The following is an 18636-nucleotide window of genomic DNA, read 5'->3' on the forward strand; positions in this document are numbered from 1 at the left end:
CAAAGGAAAATTTGAATTAAAACTTGACTAATGAAAATAACAAAAACTAGAATCACTTTATTCCAGAAAAATAGAGAAAATGATTTAAGAAAAACATTTGAATAAAAACTTGGTTAATGAAAAAATATCAATGACGGTAATTAGACATTATCTAGAATAGGGTGGGCAAAAAAACCGAACTGAAGAACCGAACTGAATCCGATCCGAAAAAGTAGTACCAAATCCGAACGATATTGATTAGATATCCAAACATGTTCAAATTTTTGGTATTTAAAAAACCGAAACCGAACTTGATCCGAACCGAAATATTCCGGGTATTCGAATGTATCCGAAATAAATTAATATACCTATATATATTAACTATTTTTAGATTTAATGTATATTAAAAAAGATCCAAAATATATATGATATTTTTAAGTTGTCCAAAATACTTAAAAATATATACAATAGTCAAATGTACATGTCTAAATAGTTAAAATATACTCAAAACACCAAAAATATTTAAAATTTTATTGATTATCTATCCCAATATTCAAAGCAAACCAATTTATATGTTAATTTGGTATTTGAACACATGTTATTCAAATTTATATGTAATATATTATTTTGTTTATATATTGTGAACTTTAAAGTATATAATGAATTTTAAAATTTTAAAAATAATTTAAATGGATTATTCGAACCCGAACCGAACTCGAATTAAAATTTAGAAATACCCGAATGAAGCTGAAATCTTTGATCCTAAAAACCCGAAACCCGAATAAATCTGATCGAACCCGAATGGGTACCCGAACGCCCCCTCCTTATAGAAGATTATTAATTAGGTTGACGTCTACACCGATTATTTAGAAAAATCGTTTTGTTTATGTCTGATTAGCTGTCTATGCCAATTTTAGAACGTTTAAAAAATGGTAATCGAATTAATCATGTATCACTATGTGAATATTAGGCTGTTATGTAGAGATAAAACAGTACCAAGCAATATTTTTTATTTATAATGAAATATAAGTCACGACAAACAATATAATTTTATCCTTCCTCAAAATGATAACATTTTTTTATTTATAATGAAGTTATATTTTCAAATTTCTTGTACTGTAATTATCAATAATCTTAACGTATATAACTAATAGATAAAAAATATAAAAAATTTCCCCTCAAATCGTATCCTAAAGACAAATAATTGATTCTTACATTTTTAGTAATTTTTCTTTAAGTTTGTTTCAAATACAAATACCAAAAAATCTACTAAAAATTGATTAAACATAGATATTTAATGAAATTAAGAAATCACTAAATTGAATAACACTAGAAATTAAATGATTTTAGAAAAAAATGATTACAAACACTTAATCTAATAATACAAAAAATTAATGATTAATAACACAAAAATTTAATAGAAACTTCAATTCTTTCGACTTCAATTGAACTTCTAAATTCAATATTCATGCCTAGAAGTCTTGGCACGGCACAGTCTTATATGCCTCATAAATCATAATAACGCTCATTAGAAATGTCAAGTTTGGAAAATACAAACATGAAACGTTGACAAAAAAAAAGAGAGAGGAAAATACAACATGAGAAAGTAATTAATAAATTATTAATTTAGAAAAAGGAAAAAGAAATACGTAATTCCAGTCATCATTCATCATTTCGCTCCCAAAAAAATGAGTAAGAGAGAACAAAGGAGCTTCACAATAACTAAAACAGCGGAGATGCCATATCCGACGTTACTTACTTCACTTCTCTTTCTCCTTCACTTTCCTTTTGTAGCTTCCACCATACCTCTCGGCTCTGTTCTTTACGCAACAGGTTCAAACCAGTCTTGGTCGTCTCCCAATTCCAGTTTCTCCGTCTCCTTTCTTTCATCGTCTTCCTCTGGTCCGTTCCTCGCCGCTGTATCTTTCGCTGGAAACGTTCCTGTATGGTCTGCAGGAACCGTTGACTCTCTAGGATCCCTTCGCCTCTTACCCTCCGGCTCGTTCCGCCTTATCAGTGGCTCCAACACCACCGTCTGGGATTCCGGAACGGATGGTCTCGGCGTTGTCTTAGCTTCGATTGAAGATTCCGGCAACCTTGTACTCCTCAACAACCAAAGCAACCCGGTCTGGTCATCCTTCGACCACCCAACCGATACGATCGTCCAGTTGCAGAATTTCACCATCGGTAAGGTTCTCCGATCTGGTAACTACTCGTTTCAGTTAGAGAGAAGAGGAAACCTCACACTTAAATGGAACAACTTCACGACTTACTGGAGCCGGGGGCTAAATTGGTATTTTAGCTCAAACTTGTCGTCTCCTAGCTTAGCGTTACAGACTAGCGGAGTTGTGTTAATGTTCGATTCCACTATTCGAGGTGGAGCTGAGATCGTTTACAGTGAATTTAGATATACTTTTAGGTTCTTGAAATTAGACGACGATGGGAACCTGAGAATCTACAGCGCTGCAAGTAGAGACAGTGGTACTGTGTCGCCTCATTGGTCGGCTGTAGATGACCAGTGTCTTGTTTATGGTTATTGTGGGAACTTTGGGATCTGTAGTTACAATGATACAACTCCGGTTTGCTTATGTCCGTCTCGTAATTTCGATCTTGTTGATGTGAATGATAGAAGAAAAGGTTGCAAGAGAAACGTTGAGTTGAGTAATTGCTCTAGCAATGCCGCCATGCTTGATTTGGTTCACACCAAGTTGATTACAGACCCAAGTGACCCAAACTCTGAGAGTTTCTTTGCTGGAAGTTCGCCTTGTAGAGCGAATTGTCTTGTTAGCAGTGTTTGTCTTGCTTCTGTCTCCATGTCTGATGGGTCAGGAAACTGTTGGGAGAAACTAGCTGGGTCCTTCATTACTGGGTACCAGAGCTCATCGGTTCCGAGTACTTCTTCTGTTAAAGTGTGTGGTCCAGTGTTGCCTAACGAACCTTTGGTTGGAGCAAACCAACCTTTGGATGGAGTAAATGGTGATGGTAAAATCTCCAAAGTTCACAGGTCGAAGTCAAAACTCATACTCGGTACGCTATCCCTCAACTTTTTTAACAGTACTCTCACGTGAATAAAACCAAAGATTAAAGAATTGTTCTCTTATTGCAGGAGTGTCAGCAACTTCAGTTGTGATGATCATTCTTATCGTCGCAATGATAGTAAGAGCAAAGAATGCGAGAAAGAGTGATTGGAATGGCGAAAACATTGAAGAGATTGTAATGCTGAAACATTATAGTTACACAAGAGTCAAGAAGATGACAAACTCATTTGTAGATGCTCTTGGGAAAGGAGGATTTGGAACTGTCTATAAAGGGAAGTTACCGGATGGAAACCAAGATGTTGCAGTGAAGATCTTGAATGAGTCAAAGGGGAACGGGGAAGAGTTTATAAATGAAGTAGCTAGCATGAGTAGAACATCTCATGTTAATATTGTTTCTTTGCTTGGATTCTGTTATGAAAGAAACAAGAGAGCTATAATCTACGAGTTCATGCCAAATGGATCCCTGGACAAGTTTATTTCCGAGCGTATGTCAGCAAAGATGGATTGGGAGAAGCTATACGATATTGCGTTAGGTATCTCTCGCGGCCTAGAGTATTTGCACAATCGTTGTGTGTCAAGGATTGTGCATTTCGACATAAAGCCACAGAATATACTCATGGACAAGGATCTTTGTCCCAAAATTGCTGATTTTGGTCTTGCTAAGCTCTGCAAAAATAAAGAGAGCATCATATCAATGCTTGATGCGAGGGGAACAGCAGGATACATTGCCCCTGAAGTGTTTTCGAAGAATTTTGGAGCTGTCTCGTATAAGTCTGATGTGTATAGTTACGGGATGGTGGTTCTTGAGATGATTGGAGCAAGGAACATAGAAACCGTGGAACATTCTGGATCCAACAATAGTTCAATGTATTTTCCAGATTGGATTTATAAGGATTTTGAGAGGGAAGAAATCATGAAGATTTTTGGAGATCACATAACCGAAGAAGATGAAAAAATTGCGAGAAAATTGGTATTGGTTGGTCTATGGTGTATTCACACCAATCCAACTCGTCGTCCACCAATGATCAAAGTTATTGAAATGCTAGAGGGGACTCTAGAAGCTCTCGAGGTACCACCTAAGCATCTCTTGTGTTTAACCGCAACAACGGTTCCAGAAATTATTGAAGATAGTAATGATGAGACTTCAAGCTTCTCTTATCCAAGTCAGTTTGAAATAGGTACCCTCGCTGGTTAAGATAGGCCCTGTTCGTTTCGTGAACTGGATGAGAATTCCAGACGCGGCATCTGCATGCAGTAATTGGATGCAGCAATCAGATGTTGTTCGTTCGCGATTCTGTAAATTTGAGATCATGCATCTCGAAACTATATCTAGATGCACTTAGGTTCGTTTTGTATTCTGTATTTTTGTATTTGGATGAGTTTTATGTCAAATGACCAAAAATTCCTTATCTTTTCTTTTGGTCTAAACATATATATAACTATATCTAAAAGTAAAACAAACTTGTAAAAAAATATGTTTAATTACAAATAAAATAGAGATAAATAAAAATGAACATTAAATTCAATTTTTTTCATTTTTTTATAAAAAATGAAATTAAATTTTCATGTTTTAACTTGTAGATTTTTTTGTTTAACTGCAAATAAAATAGACATAAATAAAAATAAATATCAAATTCAATTCTTTATGATTTATAACATTATAATGTAACAATAATAAACACTAAACTCTATTTTCATGTTTTACAACAATGATAACATCAAACTCAAATGACTTTTACACAAAATATTTAACTAAGTCTCGGAAAATTTGATTTTTGGGTTTGGCCGGAAAAACTCGATTTTCGGGTTTCGGCCGGAAAACTCGGTTTTCGGGTTTTGGCGGAAAAACTCGATTTTCAGGTTTTGGCGGAAAAACTCGGTTTTCGGGTTTTGGCGGAAAAAACTCGATTTTTGGCCGGAAAACCAAGTTTTTTCGGTTTTAGCAGAAAAACTCGATTTTCCGGTTTTGGCGGGAAAACTCAATTTTTCGGTTTTGGCAAGAAAACTCGATTTTTGGGTTTTGGCCTAAAATTTTGTTTTCGGGTTTTGGAGGGAAAACTCGGTTTTCGGATTTTGGCGGAAAAACTCGGTTTTCGGGTTTGGCGGGAAAACTCGGTTTTCGGGTTTTGGCCGAAAAACTCGGTTTTCGGATTTTGGCCAAAAAACTCGGTTTTCCGGTTTTGGCCGAAAAACTCGATTTTTTAGTTTTGGCGGGAAAACTCGATTTTGGGTTTTGGAGGGAAAACTCGGGTTTCGGGTTTTGGAGGGAAAATTTGGTTTTCGGGTTTTGGCGGGAAAACTCGGTTTTCTGGTTTTGGCCAAAAGCTCGATTTTCCGATTTTGGCGGGAAAACTTGATTTTTTAGTTTTGGCGGGAAAACTCGGTTTTCGGGTTTTGGCCGAAAAATTCGATTTTCTGGTTTTGGCCGAAAAACTCGGTTTTTCGATTTTGACGGGAAAACTTGATTTTCCGATTTTGGCCGGAAAACTCAGTTTTTGGATTTTGGCGGAAAACTCAGTTTTTCGGTTTTGGGAAAATTCGGTTTTCCGGTTTTGAGAGAGAGAGAGAGAGAAAAATTAGCTTTAGAAATTAGGTAAAGTTTTTTAATTTTTAGGATAAATTAAAGGTATTATCGATTTTTTACATTTTTGGATGAGTTTAGTGTTTCTGGAAACGTTTAAAAGTCTCATCCAGAAATCCTGAAATATCTGGATGAGTTATGAAAATATATCTGGATGCTGCGTCCAACTTAACCTCTATTTAGCATCAAACAAACATCGGTCCGCGTCTGGGTCTGAATGCCGCGTCCAGATCACGAAACGAACATGGCCATACTTTACGCATTTCCGCTAGCTCTTAAATTAAAGTCAACAAAGAGACAAAATCTCATACACGTTGTCGAATCTTGGGATATTGTTGTTGGTTGTTTCTTTAAAGTTTATGATTTGAATGTGTTAGTTACATGCTTATGAGATGATGTCGTTATGACACCCAATAATAGTTGGTTAACAGCATAAACTACTTTATGGTATTTTGTTTTGGAAACATCGTTGAACCTTAAAAAAACAAATTAAGTTAATTAAAAAGTTAAACGAAAAAAAAATATTTTATAAATAAAACAAAAAACTAACCACGTAGTGTGTCCATGTGGGTAGGGATGAAGGATTCAGAGATGGTCTCGATCGGGTTGTTAAACCAATAGTTCACTCGGCATGATACCCAGCTCAGGTTGAGCAGCTGGAGATGGAGATGGAGCCGTAGCTGGGACTCGAGAAGGACCAACCGGAAATGAATTTTTCTCATGAAATGATCCTGATGTGCGGAAAGTAGTAGCTGAAGAAGTCCGTCCCCTGGGTGCGGAACGGCGTAGTAGTCTATGTGAATTCTCAGACCTACAAACAAAAATTAAAATTGTTAAAATTAGATTGACAAATTTATGTGTATAAATAATATATATTGTTGAGCTAGTATGAATAAAAATGTCATAGCTTGTGAAACAAGAATAAAAGGATCAAAGTATCGCAGTTTGCTTCGCGAATGAACTGATGTAACACAAATGCGTCAGTTTTCACCTTTCGGTCTGGAGTGATGTCATACCAATCACAGAAGAATACAATACACCGCAATCCAACCATACCGGAATACTGAATCTCCAGAATTTCTTGTATGATGCCGTAGTACACATCATCATCAGATGAAGACGAAACACCTACATCATAAGTAGTCTTAGAATGATCTTTCTTTGCAAATGTTTATCCTCGAGTATAATATTTTGGATATGATTTGACCACATAGTTTGGTCCCTGCACAAATTCGCGTATCCAATCATCGAACACTACACCTCTGGCCAAACTTTCATTCACCTATAAATTAAAACATGTTAATTCATTGTGGCTGAAGATATAATTTATTTCATCAGCAATCGCATCCACGCATTCTTCAGCCAAATTATAACCTGCTGATAAGGGTGAATGACCCTCTCTACAACTTTTGTATAAAAGTTGTTTTCCTGCATCTAACATGTCAAAAAATCTCCTAGATTCTTTATTGGGGTCTTCCGCTCTATAATGATCATTTACCATCTGCTCAGTGCCTACACCATAATCTACATCTGTTCCTGGTTCTTCTAGTCTATCAACAGGCTGATGTTCGCTAGTACTACTATATTCATAACCATTTTCCCCATGAAGATATCAAACCTTATAATTCCGTGTAAATCCTTTCATATATAAATGAGTCCAAAAATCTCATTCCTTTAAAATCCTATTATTATTGCAGGAAGAGCATGGACATCTTAACGTACCAGTATTTGCTTCCGGTCATTGCTCACAAATCGTCATGAATTCGCGAATACCTTGCGCATATTCTTCCCTAAGCAATTTAGTGTTTGGATCCAAATGATGTTTATCCATCCACGAACGATAATAATTTCCAAAAAACATTTTTATTTCGGATTTGTTGTGAGTTGAAGAGAGTGAAGAGAGAACGAAGAGTGAATGAAATGAATAAGAGGAGTTGGTATTTTTAAATGAATGCTGTTGACAACTCCAACGGAATTTCGATCATATTCCGACGGAAAAGTTCATTTTCGTCACAATTCCGTCGGAATATGAAAACATTAAACAGCTATAAAACGGCTATAAAATGGTAAAATGTTCGTCGGAATATCGTCGGGTTATACCAACGACTTTCCGATGACTTTGAAAACATTAAACGGTTATAAAACGACTATAAAGACGGTCAAAAGGTTCGTTGGACGATACCGACGATTTTCCGATGACTTTGAAATTTTGAACATTTTTTTAATCCAACGGTCGTATATTTCTGTCTGTGTTTATTTAATATAGCGTCGGAATATTCTAAAACCTTAAAAAGAAAAAAATAGAATAATATTTTGTGATAATAATTTTCTTTTTCTAAATCTTTTTAAAATCTTAAACAATAAAAATATTTTATATACTTAAAAATCCCTCCATTTCTTAATGTGTGATGTTTTAGATATGTGTACAACTATTAAAAAAATTACTTTTTATCTTGAAAACATTATTAAAATATTAATTAAAAACTATTCAACCAATTACAAATAGAAAACAAAATACTCTTGGCTACACAGTCTTCAATAAAATCAAAAGTTACATAAAAAACTCAAAACATCTTACATATAGAAACATCAACAATCTAATCTATTAATTTAGGGATTATCTACTATTTGAAGTTCTCATTTAAATTTTGGACTCTTTCATAATTGTTGCTAGAATATATGATGTCTCCTATACAATGCAACCTACCAACTTAAATTAAACCAAATCTTAACCAACATAGATTAGTTAAACCTAACCAGTAACACTTTTATAATATTTTTGGTTAATCTTTTAATATAATTAGATCTAGGACTGGACGTTCGGGTACCCATTCGGGTTTCGGTTCAGTCCATTCGGGTTTCGGATTTTCGGGGTCAAAGATTTCAGCCTCATTCGGATATTTTTAAATTTCGGTTCGGGTTCGGTTCAGATCTTTACGGGTTCGGTTCGGGTTCGGATAACCCATTTAAAATGTTTTTAAATTTTCAAAATTTATTATATACTTTAAATTTTCAAAATCTATAAGAAAGATAATATATTACATATAAATTTTCATAACATATATGCCAAAATACCTTAATTTAACACATAAATTAGTTTTCTTTGAATATTTGGATAAAGAATCAATAGATATTTAACTATTTCGGTGTTTTCAGTATATTTTAGCTATTTTAAACATTTGCTTTTGACTATTTGCATATATTTTCCGAGTATTTTGGAAAATTAAAAGGTATCTTATATATTTTTAATATTTTTAATATACATTATATATAAAAATAATGTATATATTCAAGTATATAAATTTATTTCGGATACATTCGGGTACCCAAAATATTTCGGTTCGGATCGGGTTCGGTTTCGGTTCTTTAAATACCGAAATTTTGAATCCGTTCGGATATTTAATCAATTTTGGTTCGGGTTCGGTGCTACTTTTTTGGATCGGGTTCGGTTCGGTTTTTCGGGTTCGGATTTTTTGCCCAGCCCTAATTAGATCATATAAAACTGAATCACTCTTAAATCAACGAGTTCTATATCATTCCAGACATAAGAGAAAAAATATCCGACTCATTTACAACGTAAGCATACAAAGACCGTGTATGCTTATGCTCATTGATCTTCCAAAAACCAAATAATTGTGGCATAGACCAACATAGGTTCATGTTCGTATCACTAACTTTACTTCCATATATTTACTCTTCACCTACATCATATCACAACATACATAGTTATACAAGAACATGATTTTTTTTTGTTCAAACAACCAAATAATGGTGGCATATGGTCAGTAGATTTTTTAAATATGTTTTTTTATATATTACATTTTACGAGACTATGTGTATAATTTTTTTTTTTGAAAAAATGCATAACTATGTGTATAAGTTAAAAGGTAAAAGGTGTGACAAGGCAAATTATTATACTAAAATAAAAGAAGATTAAATACAAACTAATAACAAGTACAACACAAATTATAACACTATTAAATTCTATATATATTTAATAAAATATTATATATATGTCTAATATGTATATATATATATAAATGTTACACAAAATATATATAATATTATATACACATATTATATATACCATAAATTATTAATTGAAATTTGACAAATCAATTTCCGCCCTTTAGGGCGGGTCCTAATCTAGTTGTTGTCCTAATCTAGTTGTTCTAATCTATTAATTAGGGATTATCTACTATTTGAAGTTCTCATTTAAATTTTGGACTCTTTCATAATTGTTGCTAGAATAAATGATGTCTCCTATACAATGCAACCTACCAACTTAAATTAAACCAAATCTTAACCAACATAGATTAGTTAAACCTAACCAGTAACACTTTTATAATATTTTTGGTTAATCTTTTAATATAATTAGATCTAGGACTGGACGTTCGGGTACCCATTCGGGTTTCGGTTCAGTCCATTCGGGTTTCGGATTTTCGGGGTCAAAGATTTCAGCCTCATTCGGATATTTTTAAATTTCGGTTCGGGTTTGGTTCAGATCTTTACGGGTTCGGTTCGGGTTCGGATAACCCATTTAAAATTTTTTTAAATTTTCAAAATTTATTATATACTTTAAATTTTCAAAATCTATAAGAAAGATAATATATTACATATAAATTTTCATAACATATATGCCAAAATACCTTAATTTAACACATAAATTAGTTTTCTTTGAATATTTGGATAAAGAATCAATAGATATTTAACTATTTCGGTGTTTTCAGTATATTTTAGCTATTTTAAACATTTGCTTTTGACTATTTGCATATATTTTCCGAGTATTTTGGAAAATTAAAAGGTATCTTATATATTTTTAATATTTTAATATACATTATATATAAAAATAATGTATATATTCAAGTATATAAATTTATTTCGGATACATTCGGGTACCCAAAATATTTCGGTTCGGATCGGGTTCGGTTTCGGTTCTTTAAATACCGAAATTTTGAATCCGTTCGGATATTTAATCATTTTGGTTCGGGTTCGGTGCTACTTTTTTGGATCGGGTTCGGTTCGGTTTTTCGGGTTCGGATTTTTTGCCCAGCCCTAATTAGATCATATAAAACTGAATCACTCTTAAATCAACGAGTTCTATATCATTCCAAACATAAGAGAAAAAATATCCGACTCATTTACAACGTAAGCATACAAAGACCGTGTATGCTTATGCTCATTGATCTTCCAAAAACCAAATAATTGTGGCATAGACCAACATAGGTTCATGTTCGTATCACTAACTTTACTTCCATATATTTACTCTTCACCTACATCATATCACAACATACATAGTTATACAAGAAACATGATTTTTTTTTTGTTCAAACAACCAAATAATGGTGGCATATGGTCAGTAGATTTTTTAAATATGTTTTTTATATATTACATTTTACGAGACTATGTGTATAAATTTTTTTTTTGAAAAAATGCATAACTATGTGTATAAGTTAAAGGTAAAAGGTGTGACAAGGCAAATTATTATACTAAAAATAAAAGAAGATTAAATACAAACTAATAACAAGTACAACACAAATATAACACTATTAAATTCTATATATATTTAATAAAAATATTATATATGTCTAATATGTATATATATATATAAATGTTACACAAAATATATATAATATTATATACACATATTATATATACCATAAATTATTAATTGAAATTTGACAAATCAATTTCCGCCCTTTAGGGCGGGTCCTAATTTAGTAACTCTCTAAAACATCGTACATTAAGAAACGGAGGGAGTATAATATAGAGAATGGAAGGCCAAATCATTTTCAACAACTTTTCAGAAAACCACCGTCTACATAGTAGCGAGTTCTTACATAATTTGTTTTAAGCATAGCATATCAAAATCATACAAGACAAAATAATTAGATAATAAAAATAAGCTTGGGTTCAGTAGTACAGTTGAAAAGAAGCTTCGTCAATGGCAATCGGCCTGCAATATCAATAGAAAATGTTACTTTGTTATCAAGAAAAAAAAGAATCAATAACAAGAGCAAATTCATGGATCAGAGAGAGGCGGGGGTTTACCTGCGAGATCTGAGCTTGCCTGGCCCTCGACAAAGGTCACACCCATCAAAGTCATCATACCCGAAGTATTCATCACTATCAATAGCCATCTTCACCTTAAGCTTTCTTCCTCCCATGTAACTTAATTCCATTTAGTTTCAACGCCTTCTCTTCGCCATTTAAGATATTAATGAAAGCAAATCTGTTATTAAGAAACGACACAATCTTTAGTTTATATGATAAAAGTAGATTGGTGCCAAAAAAAAAATATGATAAAGAGTAGACAAAACGAAACGAAAATAATTCAAAAAAGAGGAACAAGTGACATACCCTAAGGGAACACAGGTACCACATTGCATGGGAACAAAAACGCTTATTATCTTTCCACAAGAACCAAAAATGCTGCTCAATTCATGGGGCGCAAATGTTGAAATCCCTTAACGAAAATGGTTTCATCATTATTTCCGAAGGCTTCTTCACATCCAAAACAGCAAGAATCTTCCTTCTTTTTCTTCTCTCTCTTAATAGACAAAAACAACAAGGACTAGTAAAAATCTAATCTTTGCAGTTTTCCTTTCTAACAATCAAAGTAACTATGCAAGATTTTCACAGAATATAACCTCAGTTTTCTTCTGCTTTTTCAAATTTGCTTTACTCTCCTTGCGTATCTTCTGCCTCTTCAGATTTGTTTTGCTACTGGAACACAGTTGCAACACGTTCTTACTTAAGAGAGAGACTGAAAAAGAAAAGAAAAAAGCTCAAAATCAACTCAAAGCATTCAATCTAAGAAAATAATTTTTCTTCTTATTTTTAACCTGTCATCTTATTCTTGTTCTTCTTCAGAGTAGTCTCCAGTGTACGAGTTACTGGTTTTGCAATAGACATCGAGTCCTCTTGTTCGTCAGCTGTATGACCAACAATACGGCTAAATCACAATCAAATCAAACCGAAAACAGGAGCAAAAACAGCACATGATTCAACGGGAATAATATTTGATAACATAACAGAAACTTCAAAGACAAAACAAGACGTGATTTAAGAATCGAATCAACCCAGCGCATGATTCTACAGGATAATTAACTCGAATCGAAAATAGGGCTAAAACAGAACATGATTCAACAGGATAACATTGTAACATAACAGAAACTTTCAAAGACAAAACAAGACGTGATTCGACCAGATAAGACTTACCCCGGAAATTCATTGAGAGGATATTGATTTGTCTTTTCTGTTAGCAGCCGCCCAAGTAGACGTCTCGTGGAAGAGTTTTATGTAGGGTTTGCCTAACGGTGCCGTTGCACGCAAGGCTCCATAAGATTGCAAATCGGGAAATCGAACCGGAAGCCAACCAAATCTCGGAAACTAAAGCCAGACCCAAAATCTTCATATAACATAATTAAATATATTAAAAATATCCGAACATATTAGGAAGAAAACTAAATTATTATAAAATATTGAAATTGTTTTATCCGAAATATCTAAAAATAGCTTAAAATATCTATGATTTTTATCCGAATCATTCTAATTATTCAATATTTTATCCAAAATATCCGATATTTTACCCGAACTATCTGAACTATTCGAAATAACCAAACCAAAACTAAATGGAAACCAAATTTTTTCTGAGTATTTTCCGGTTTCTAATTTTTTTAGGAAAATGTCGATTCATGTGCTTAATTTTATATTGGATTCATCTGCTGGATTCAAACGTCCTGCTGCCTATGAAATAAGAGACCATATTTTCATCACTTGCCCTTAGCATGGGCATTCGGATTTGCAGGTCGGGTTCGGTTACTTTCGGGTCTGATTCTTTTGGGTCTACAAAATTTATATTCAATTGGTACTTTGAGAGTTTTTTCGGTTCAGGTTCGGATCAATTCCTACCGGGTCTGTGTCGGTCCGGGTCTGAAAATAAAAAACCTGTAAAATAACATGTTATTTCCGGATCACATCAGGTTCCGGTTCGGGTACAGGTTCGGGTATTTTTCAGTTTACGAACCTGCAAAAACCTGTTTACGAAGCACTGAAAACCAAATCTACATAATTTCATATCAAACTTAGAAATTTTTTTAAACAATTCAACCACAAAAAGTACCAAATAACATAAATCTTACGAAGTTTTTTTTTTTTGAATTATACAGAGGTATCATGGCTAGTCATGTGTTGCCACATGTCAGTCCTGCGATGCCGAAATGTTAATTCTCCAGTGCCCGAACTTTCAATCCAATAACAAAAGAAAATAGAAAACAACACTCAAATAACAACTTCATCAAGTCTTCTCCATACGCACCTATTTAATACACCGAAATGTATTACTTGTATAACCCTAAACCCTGAAAAAATAATTTTTGATGTTTTGAATTATATTTTTTTCGAAATTCTAACCCGAAACCCTAAACCTTAAACTGTAAACCGTAAATCCTAAACTTACAACTCTAAACTTTGAATCCTAAACTCGAGACTTTTAACTCTAAACCCTAAATCATATTCTACCTCACAACTCTAAACCCTAAGTTTAGATTAGTTAAAAATAAAATAAGGTTATAAATATCATTTTCTCCGTTTAAAAATGAGGGTAAAAATGGCTAATGTAAACATGAAAAATGGTGTTATGAATGTGGTATTTTTGAAAATTTTCTTTTTTCTTGGTCAAAGTTAATTCTAAGATTATAGATGTCTTTTTCGTTTCAAACATTAAAATGATTTTATAAATATGGTATTTTTAATAATTTTCTAACTCTAATGGATCTTTTTGGTTTATTTTGGTCTGTATTTTATCTTTTTTTTTTGTATGCCTGCTCCATCAGCATCGGCGACGAAAGGAAACATCGACAAGTTCGAGCAGAACATCTTTTTGTCTTTGTCTCTACCCACAATTGTCTTTTGATTCTCTTTTCCGGCGACAGCCAAAGTAAAGTTGCAATCTTGACCTCCTAAATTCAGCAGCTTTTGTGTATCCTTTTGCCAAACTTAGATGTTAGATTTGATCACTGTTCCAAGTTGCCTCGGCTTTGGTTTTGATTTCGATTGAGTTTGGAAAATGATTCCTGCGGCGAAGACACAAACTTTACTAGTTTGGGTTCTGAAATGGATCTTGATGTTTGGATGTAGTAGGATTCTTTCAGTAATGGAATATATCACTTCATTGTATATGGGTTTTGTAAACAGGTTTTTTCTCATTATATTTTATCCGAATGACTTGCGTTTTCGTTGGATGATCAAAAGTATTTAACATACTGGATTATGTCTCTGCACCTGCACCTGATGCGTTTTTATTTTGCTTGATTGATGCCTTTACCTTGTGGCATTTGTTTTTGGCCTTGTTCTAACTGTGAAGTGTTTATTTCTGTTTGCATATTAGGTGGGTGTTGTTGTACAAAATTGTAAGTTGTTAGTTCAGCAAAAAAAGAGAATCTAAGGTGGAGTTGAAACTGTGATGCTGAATTTTTGGGCCAACAGGTGGGCTGGGGATGAACCCCTCAATGGATGATATGAACTTACTCCAGCAGGCACAGAGACACCAGCTTGTTGTAACACCAACCTTGGGGAAGAGATTGATTTAGAAATTGAACCTGGAGACGATGAAGCCGCTTTTGCCACCAATTCATTGATCGGCGGGCCTCCGCGTGAGCCCTCCGCAGGGGAACATGATGAGACAAAGCATATGGTTCTGGTGTCTGACCTGCCGAGCGAGGATCAGGACATGTCAAAGGGGCAGCCCGCGTCGGCCAAGAGAAAGAAGAAAGTTGTTAAACGGTGGAGAGAGGAGTGGGCTGACACCTACAAGTGGGCTTATGTCGATATGAAAGATGGAACGGCGAGGATATTCTGTTCTGTCTGCAGAGAGTATGGTAGAAAACATCGGAGGAATCCGTACGGAAACGAAGGAAGTAGAAACATGCAGATGAGTGCATTGGAGGAACACAACAACAGTTTGCTGCATAAAGAGGCTCTGCGTCTCCAAACGAGTTCCAAAGACAAGATTGTTGTTGACAAGCCCATTTATGTGAAGAGTAAGTTTATTTAATAAGTATTGCTTCAAGTGATAGTGAGTTAAGATCCATCTAGCCTACCAACACTGAACAACCTTTGAGCTAACAATGTGTTAAAACTCAACTTGTAAATTATTGTTTTAAGTCTTGATCTATGGCGTGGTAAGGACTGTTTAAATCTTTTTGTTTAAGAACCTTATTTACAAGATGATGACTCACTGAAATTCATTTGCATTCTTTCAGGTGTACTTTGCACGACTTATGCTTGCAGATATGAACAAGAAATTAAGGGACGAAGGTTTTTTTTTTTTTTTTTAATAAAAAGGGACGAAGGTTTCTTTCTTGATCATCTTTGTATATTACAGTTTATCAAATCAGCGAGATACTTTTGAACTCTATTTTTCCCCTTTCCGAGACAGTGTAGTTCTTCTTAAATTGCTGTAGATTCTAAAAGAAGGTCGTACAAAACCTTTATTTCAGATGTGTTGTGAGTGGTTCCGGTAAGATTGCGATGCATGTTGTTGAGAAGCTAATTGCTTGTGGTGCCCATCCGGTTACTGTCTCAGGTGATTCAATCACCTTATCATTTCTGAGTTGAAACAAGAACATTTCTATCTTTTTATTGTTTTCGTTATCTCATGGTTCTATAAAAGGTGACTCTTGGTTTAGGTTAGAGTCTATAGAAGACCTGATTTGCCAGATGAACAGTTAGGAGTAGCTTAATTATTTTCTTCAAGACCAGGCCTTAGAGTTCTCAAATTGAACCCTAGTTTATTGCCAATGGATTAATTAGGCCAATGTAAGAAACTTCTCTGTATAGTATTGTTTTGTTTTGCTAATGCAATCTTTTTTTTTTTTGCAGATTCAAAAGGATATTTGGTGGACGAAGACGGATTTGATTAAATGAAACTTGCGTTCTTGAGAGATATAAAATCCCAACAGAGAAGTCTTAGGTATATATATATATATATTTCCACATTATTGTGGTATTTTCACATTGCTAAAACTATATTGATTCCATGCAACTGATATGCAGAGACTATTCAAAGACATATGCAAGGGCGAAATACTTTGATGAAGTGAAGCCGTGGAATGAAAGGTGTGATGTGACGTTCCCTTGTGCTTCCCAGAACGAAGTTGATCAAGCAGATGCTATTAATCTGGTCAATGCAGGCTGTCGCTTACTGGTAGAAGGTAAAGAGGTTTCTTATATTATTTGAGCAAATGAAAATTCTCAGAGCTTCTCTTTTTTTCTTTGTGTGTGCTTTATTCTTTAGTGTGGGTGTGTGTTTCTTTCTGCAGGTTCGAACATGCCGTGTACAGCTGAAGCAGTTGATGTTTTTTAGAAAGGCAAATGTTCTTATTGCTCCTGCCATTGCTGCTGGAGCTGGTGGAGTGAGTTCCCTCTTTAACTTGGCTTTCATTAACCTTTACCTTATTAGTCTCCCACCATTAAGTATACAGAGTTCTTAGATTATCTGAATGATGATGATAGCTAAATTGTGTAAGTTTGTTGAAGGTTGCCGCCGGAGAAATCGAAGTCCTCTGTGAATCTAATTCAATGCAATGGTCAGCAGAAGATTTTGAGTCTAGATTACAAGTACACATCTCCCACATTTGTTTTCGAATCTCTCACATTTGTTTTTGAATTTCGCAGTTTAGGCATGTGTTAATTGAGCCTATTAAGAGGTTTTGCTCTGCTATTGATAGGATGCACTGAAGCAGACTTATGAGAAGGCTCTTAAAGCAGCAAATGATTTTGTTTATCAGAAAGAAAGTCCCGAGTGAGTGTTTCTCCTCATGATACTAAACCCATCAGTCAGTTTTACTATGCTGGTCTAAGATGCTCTGTATTAAGAAATGGTTTGGTTCTTCTTTTCCAGGGCACTTCTACATGGAGCAACGATTGCAGCATTCTTGAACATAGCTCAAGCTATGACAGACCAAGGTTGTGTTTAGCTGGATAATGGATCTAATGCATCTAAGAGTTCTTGGCGAGTTTCCGTCTTTAAAATCTAATGAAGAAAGCATATCGGACTCACTGTTACATATTTAGATGCAACCCATGTTATTTATTAACTATATACTTTGATAGCACTAATATTTATTTGCTATAAACATCATTGCTTTATATGTTCTCCAACTTCACAAGTATTAAAGCATTGAACATGCTGACTGACTGACAGCTTCAACAAGGGTTTCTACATAAATTTAACTATTTGTCTTTTACTATTTGACTGAGAAATCTGATCTGCACTGATCCTAAACAGCAAAGTTAAAAAAAAATCAATGAGAATTTCTCATATATCTCCCTATATATTAAATTAGAAGTCACTTTAATGATTTCTGGTGACGTGTCGATCTTATGAAGTTTCAAGAAATTGTTATAGTTTGATTGGTCGATTGTTTTTAATTTTTATTTATTTAATTAGATCTAAAAATTTAAGGTAAACATAAAATCATTTAACATCACTTGCCTTACAAATAACAATTTATAACAACTAATTTTCAAAATTATAGAAAATTAATAATGTTTTATTTATTACTTTTAATATTTATAAACTATAACATACAATTAACGAATTTTTATGCAAGATAATAATAATAGTCTTATACTCTACTTAATGAATTGTATTCAAATATAATTATATAATAACTATTTTAAATATTACAAAATCCAAACATGTTTATTAATATTATTTTCAAATTATTTATCGTTGTTTACAGAATAAATTTATCAGAATTTTAAAATAATTTATAAAATGTTATAAATTATTTATAAAAATATAAATCATACTATATATTGATTGAGAAGTCACATAAGTGATTTTTTATTACGTGCGATCATAAATGACCTCTTCAAATTGTTATAATTTGATTGGTCGATAATTTTTAATTTTATTTATTATAATTATATCTAAAAGGAAAGGAAAATTCAATTACCACTTTCCAAATAATCTACATAATATAAGAATAATTATTTATGTTAACTAATTGTTGAAACAATGAAAGAGTA

General features: G+C 33.5%; 1 protein-coding gene, 1 long non-coding RNA gene and 1 pseudogene across 2 annotated transcripts; 2 read left to right on the top strand and 1 right to left on the bottom strand.

Moving 5' to 3' along the window:
- The first annotated feature begins 1648 nt into the window (after positions 1-1648).
- Positions 1649-4451, top strand: LOC108857053 (G-type lectin S-receptor-like serine/threonine-protein kinase At1g34300). Its single transcript, XM_018630979.2, has 2 exons — positions 1649-3006; positions 3086-4451. The coding sequence occupies exons 1-2, from the start codon at positions 1668-1670 to the stop codon at positions 4210-4212; spliced, it is 2466 nt and encodes an 821-aa protein (XP_018486481.2). The 5' UTR covers positions 1649-1667; the 3' UTR covers positions 4213-4451.
- Positions 4452-11408: 6957 nt separating this feature from the next.
- On the bottom strand, positions 11409-13018 carry LOC130497664 (uncharacterized). Its single transcript, XR_008936680.1, has 6 exons — positions 12820-13018; positions 12444-12533; positions 12249-12364; positions 11959-12148; positions 11650-11830; positions 11409-11554 (listed from the first exon to the last, which is right to left on the bottom strand). It is a non-coding gene; the product is annotated as an uncharacterized LOC130497664 (long non-coding RNA).
- A 1366-nt stretch (positions 13019-14384) lies between these two features.
- On the top strand, positions 14385-17751 carry LOC108837646 (uncharacterized; annotated as a pseudogene).
- The last annotated feature ends 885 nt before the right edge of the window (positions 17752-18636 follow it).

The sequence above is a fragment of the Raphanus sativus genome, chromosome 1 (assembly GCF_000801105.2).
Source record: "Raphanus sativus cultivar WK10039 chromosome 1, ASM80110v3, whole genome shotgun sequence".
Lineage (NCBI taxonomy): Eukaryota > Viridiplantae > Streptophyta > Magnoliopsida > Brassicales > Brassicaceae > Raphanus > Raphanus sativus.

What these genes read in the sequence shown, in the direction of transcription:
- LOC108857053 (XM_018630979.2), top strand. Translation starts at nt 1,668, where the DNA reads ATGAGTAAGAGAGAACAAAGGAGCTTCACAATAACTAAAACAGCGGAG. An exon ending in GAAGTCAAAACTCATACTCG is followed by an intron (nt 3,007 to 3,085) that starts GTACGCTATCCC and finishes CTCTTATTGCAG; the next exon opens with GAGTGTCAGCAACTTCAGTT.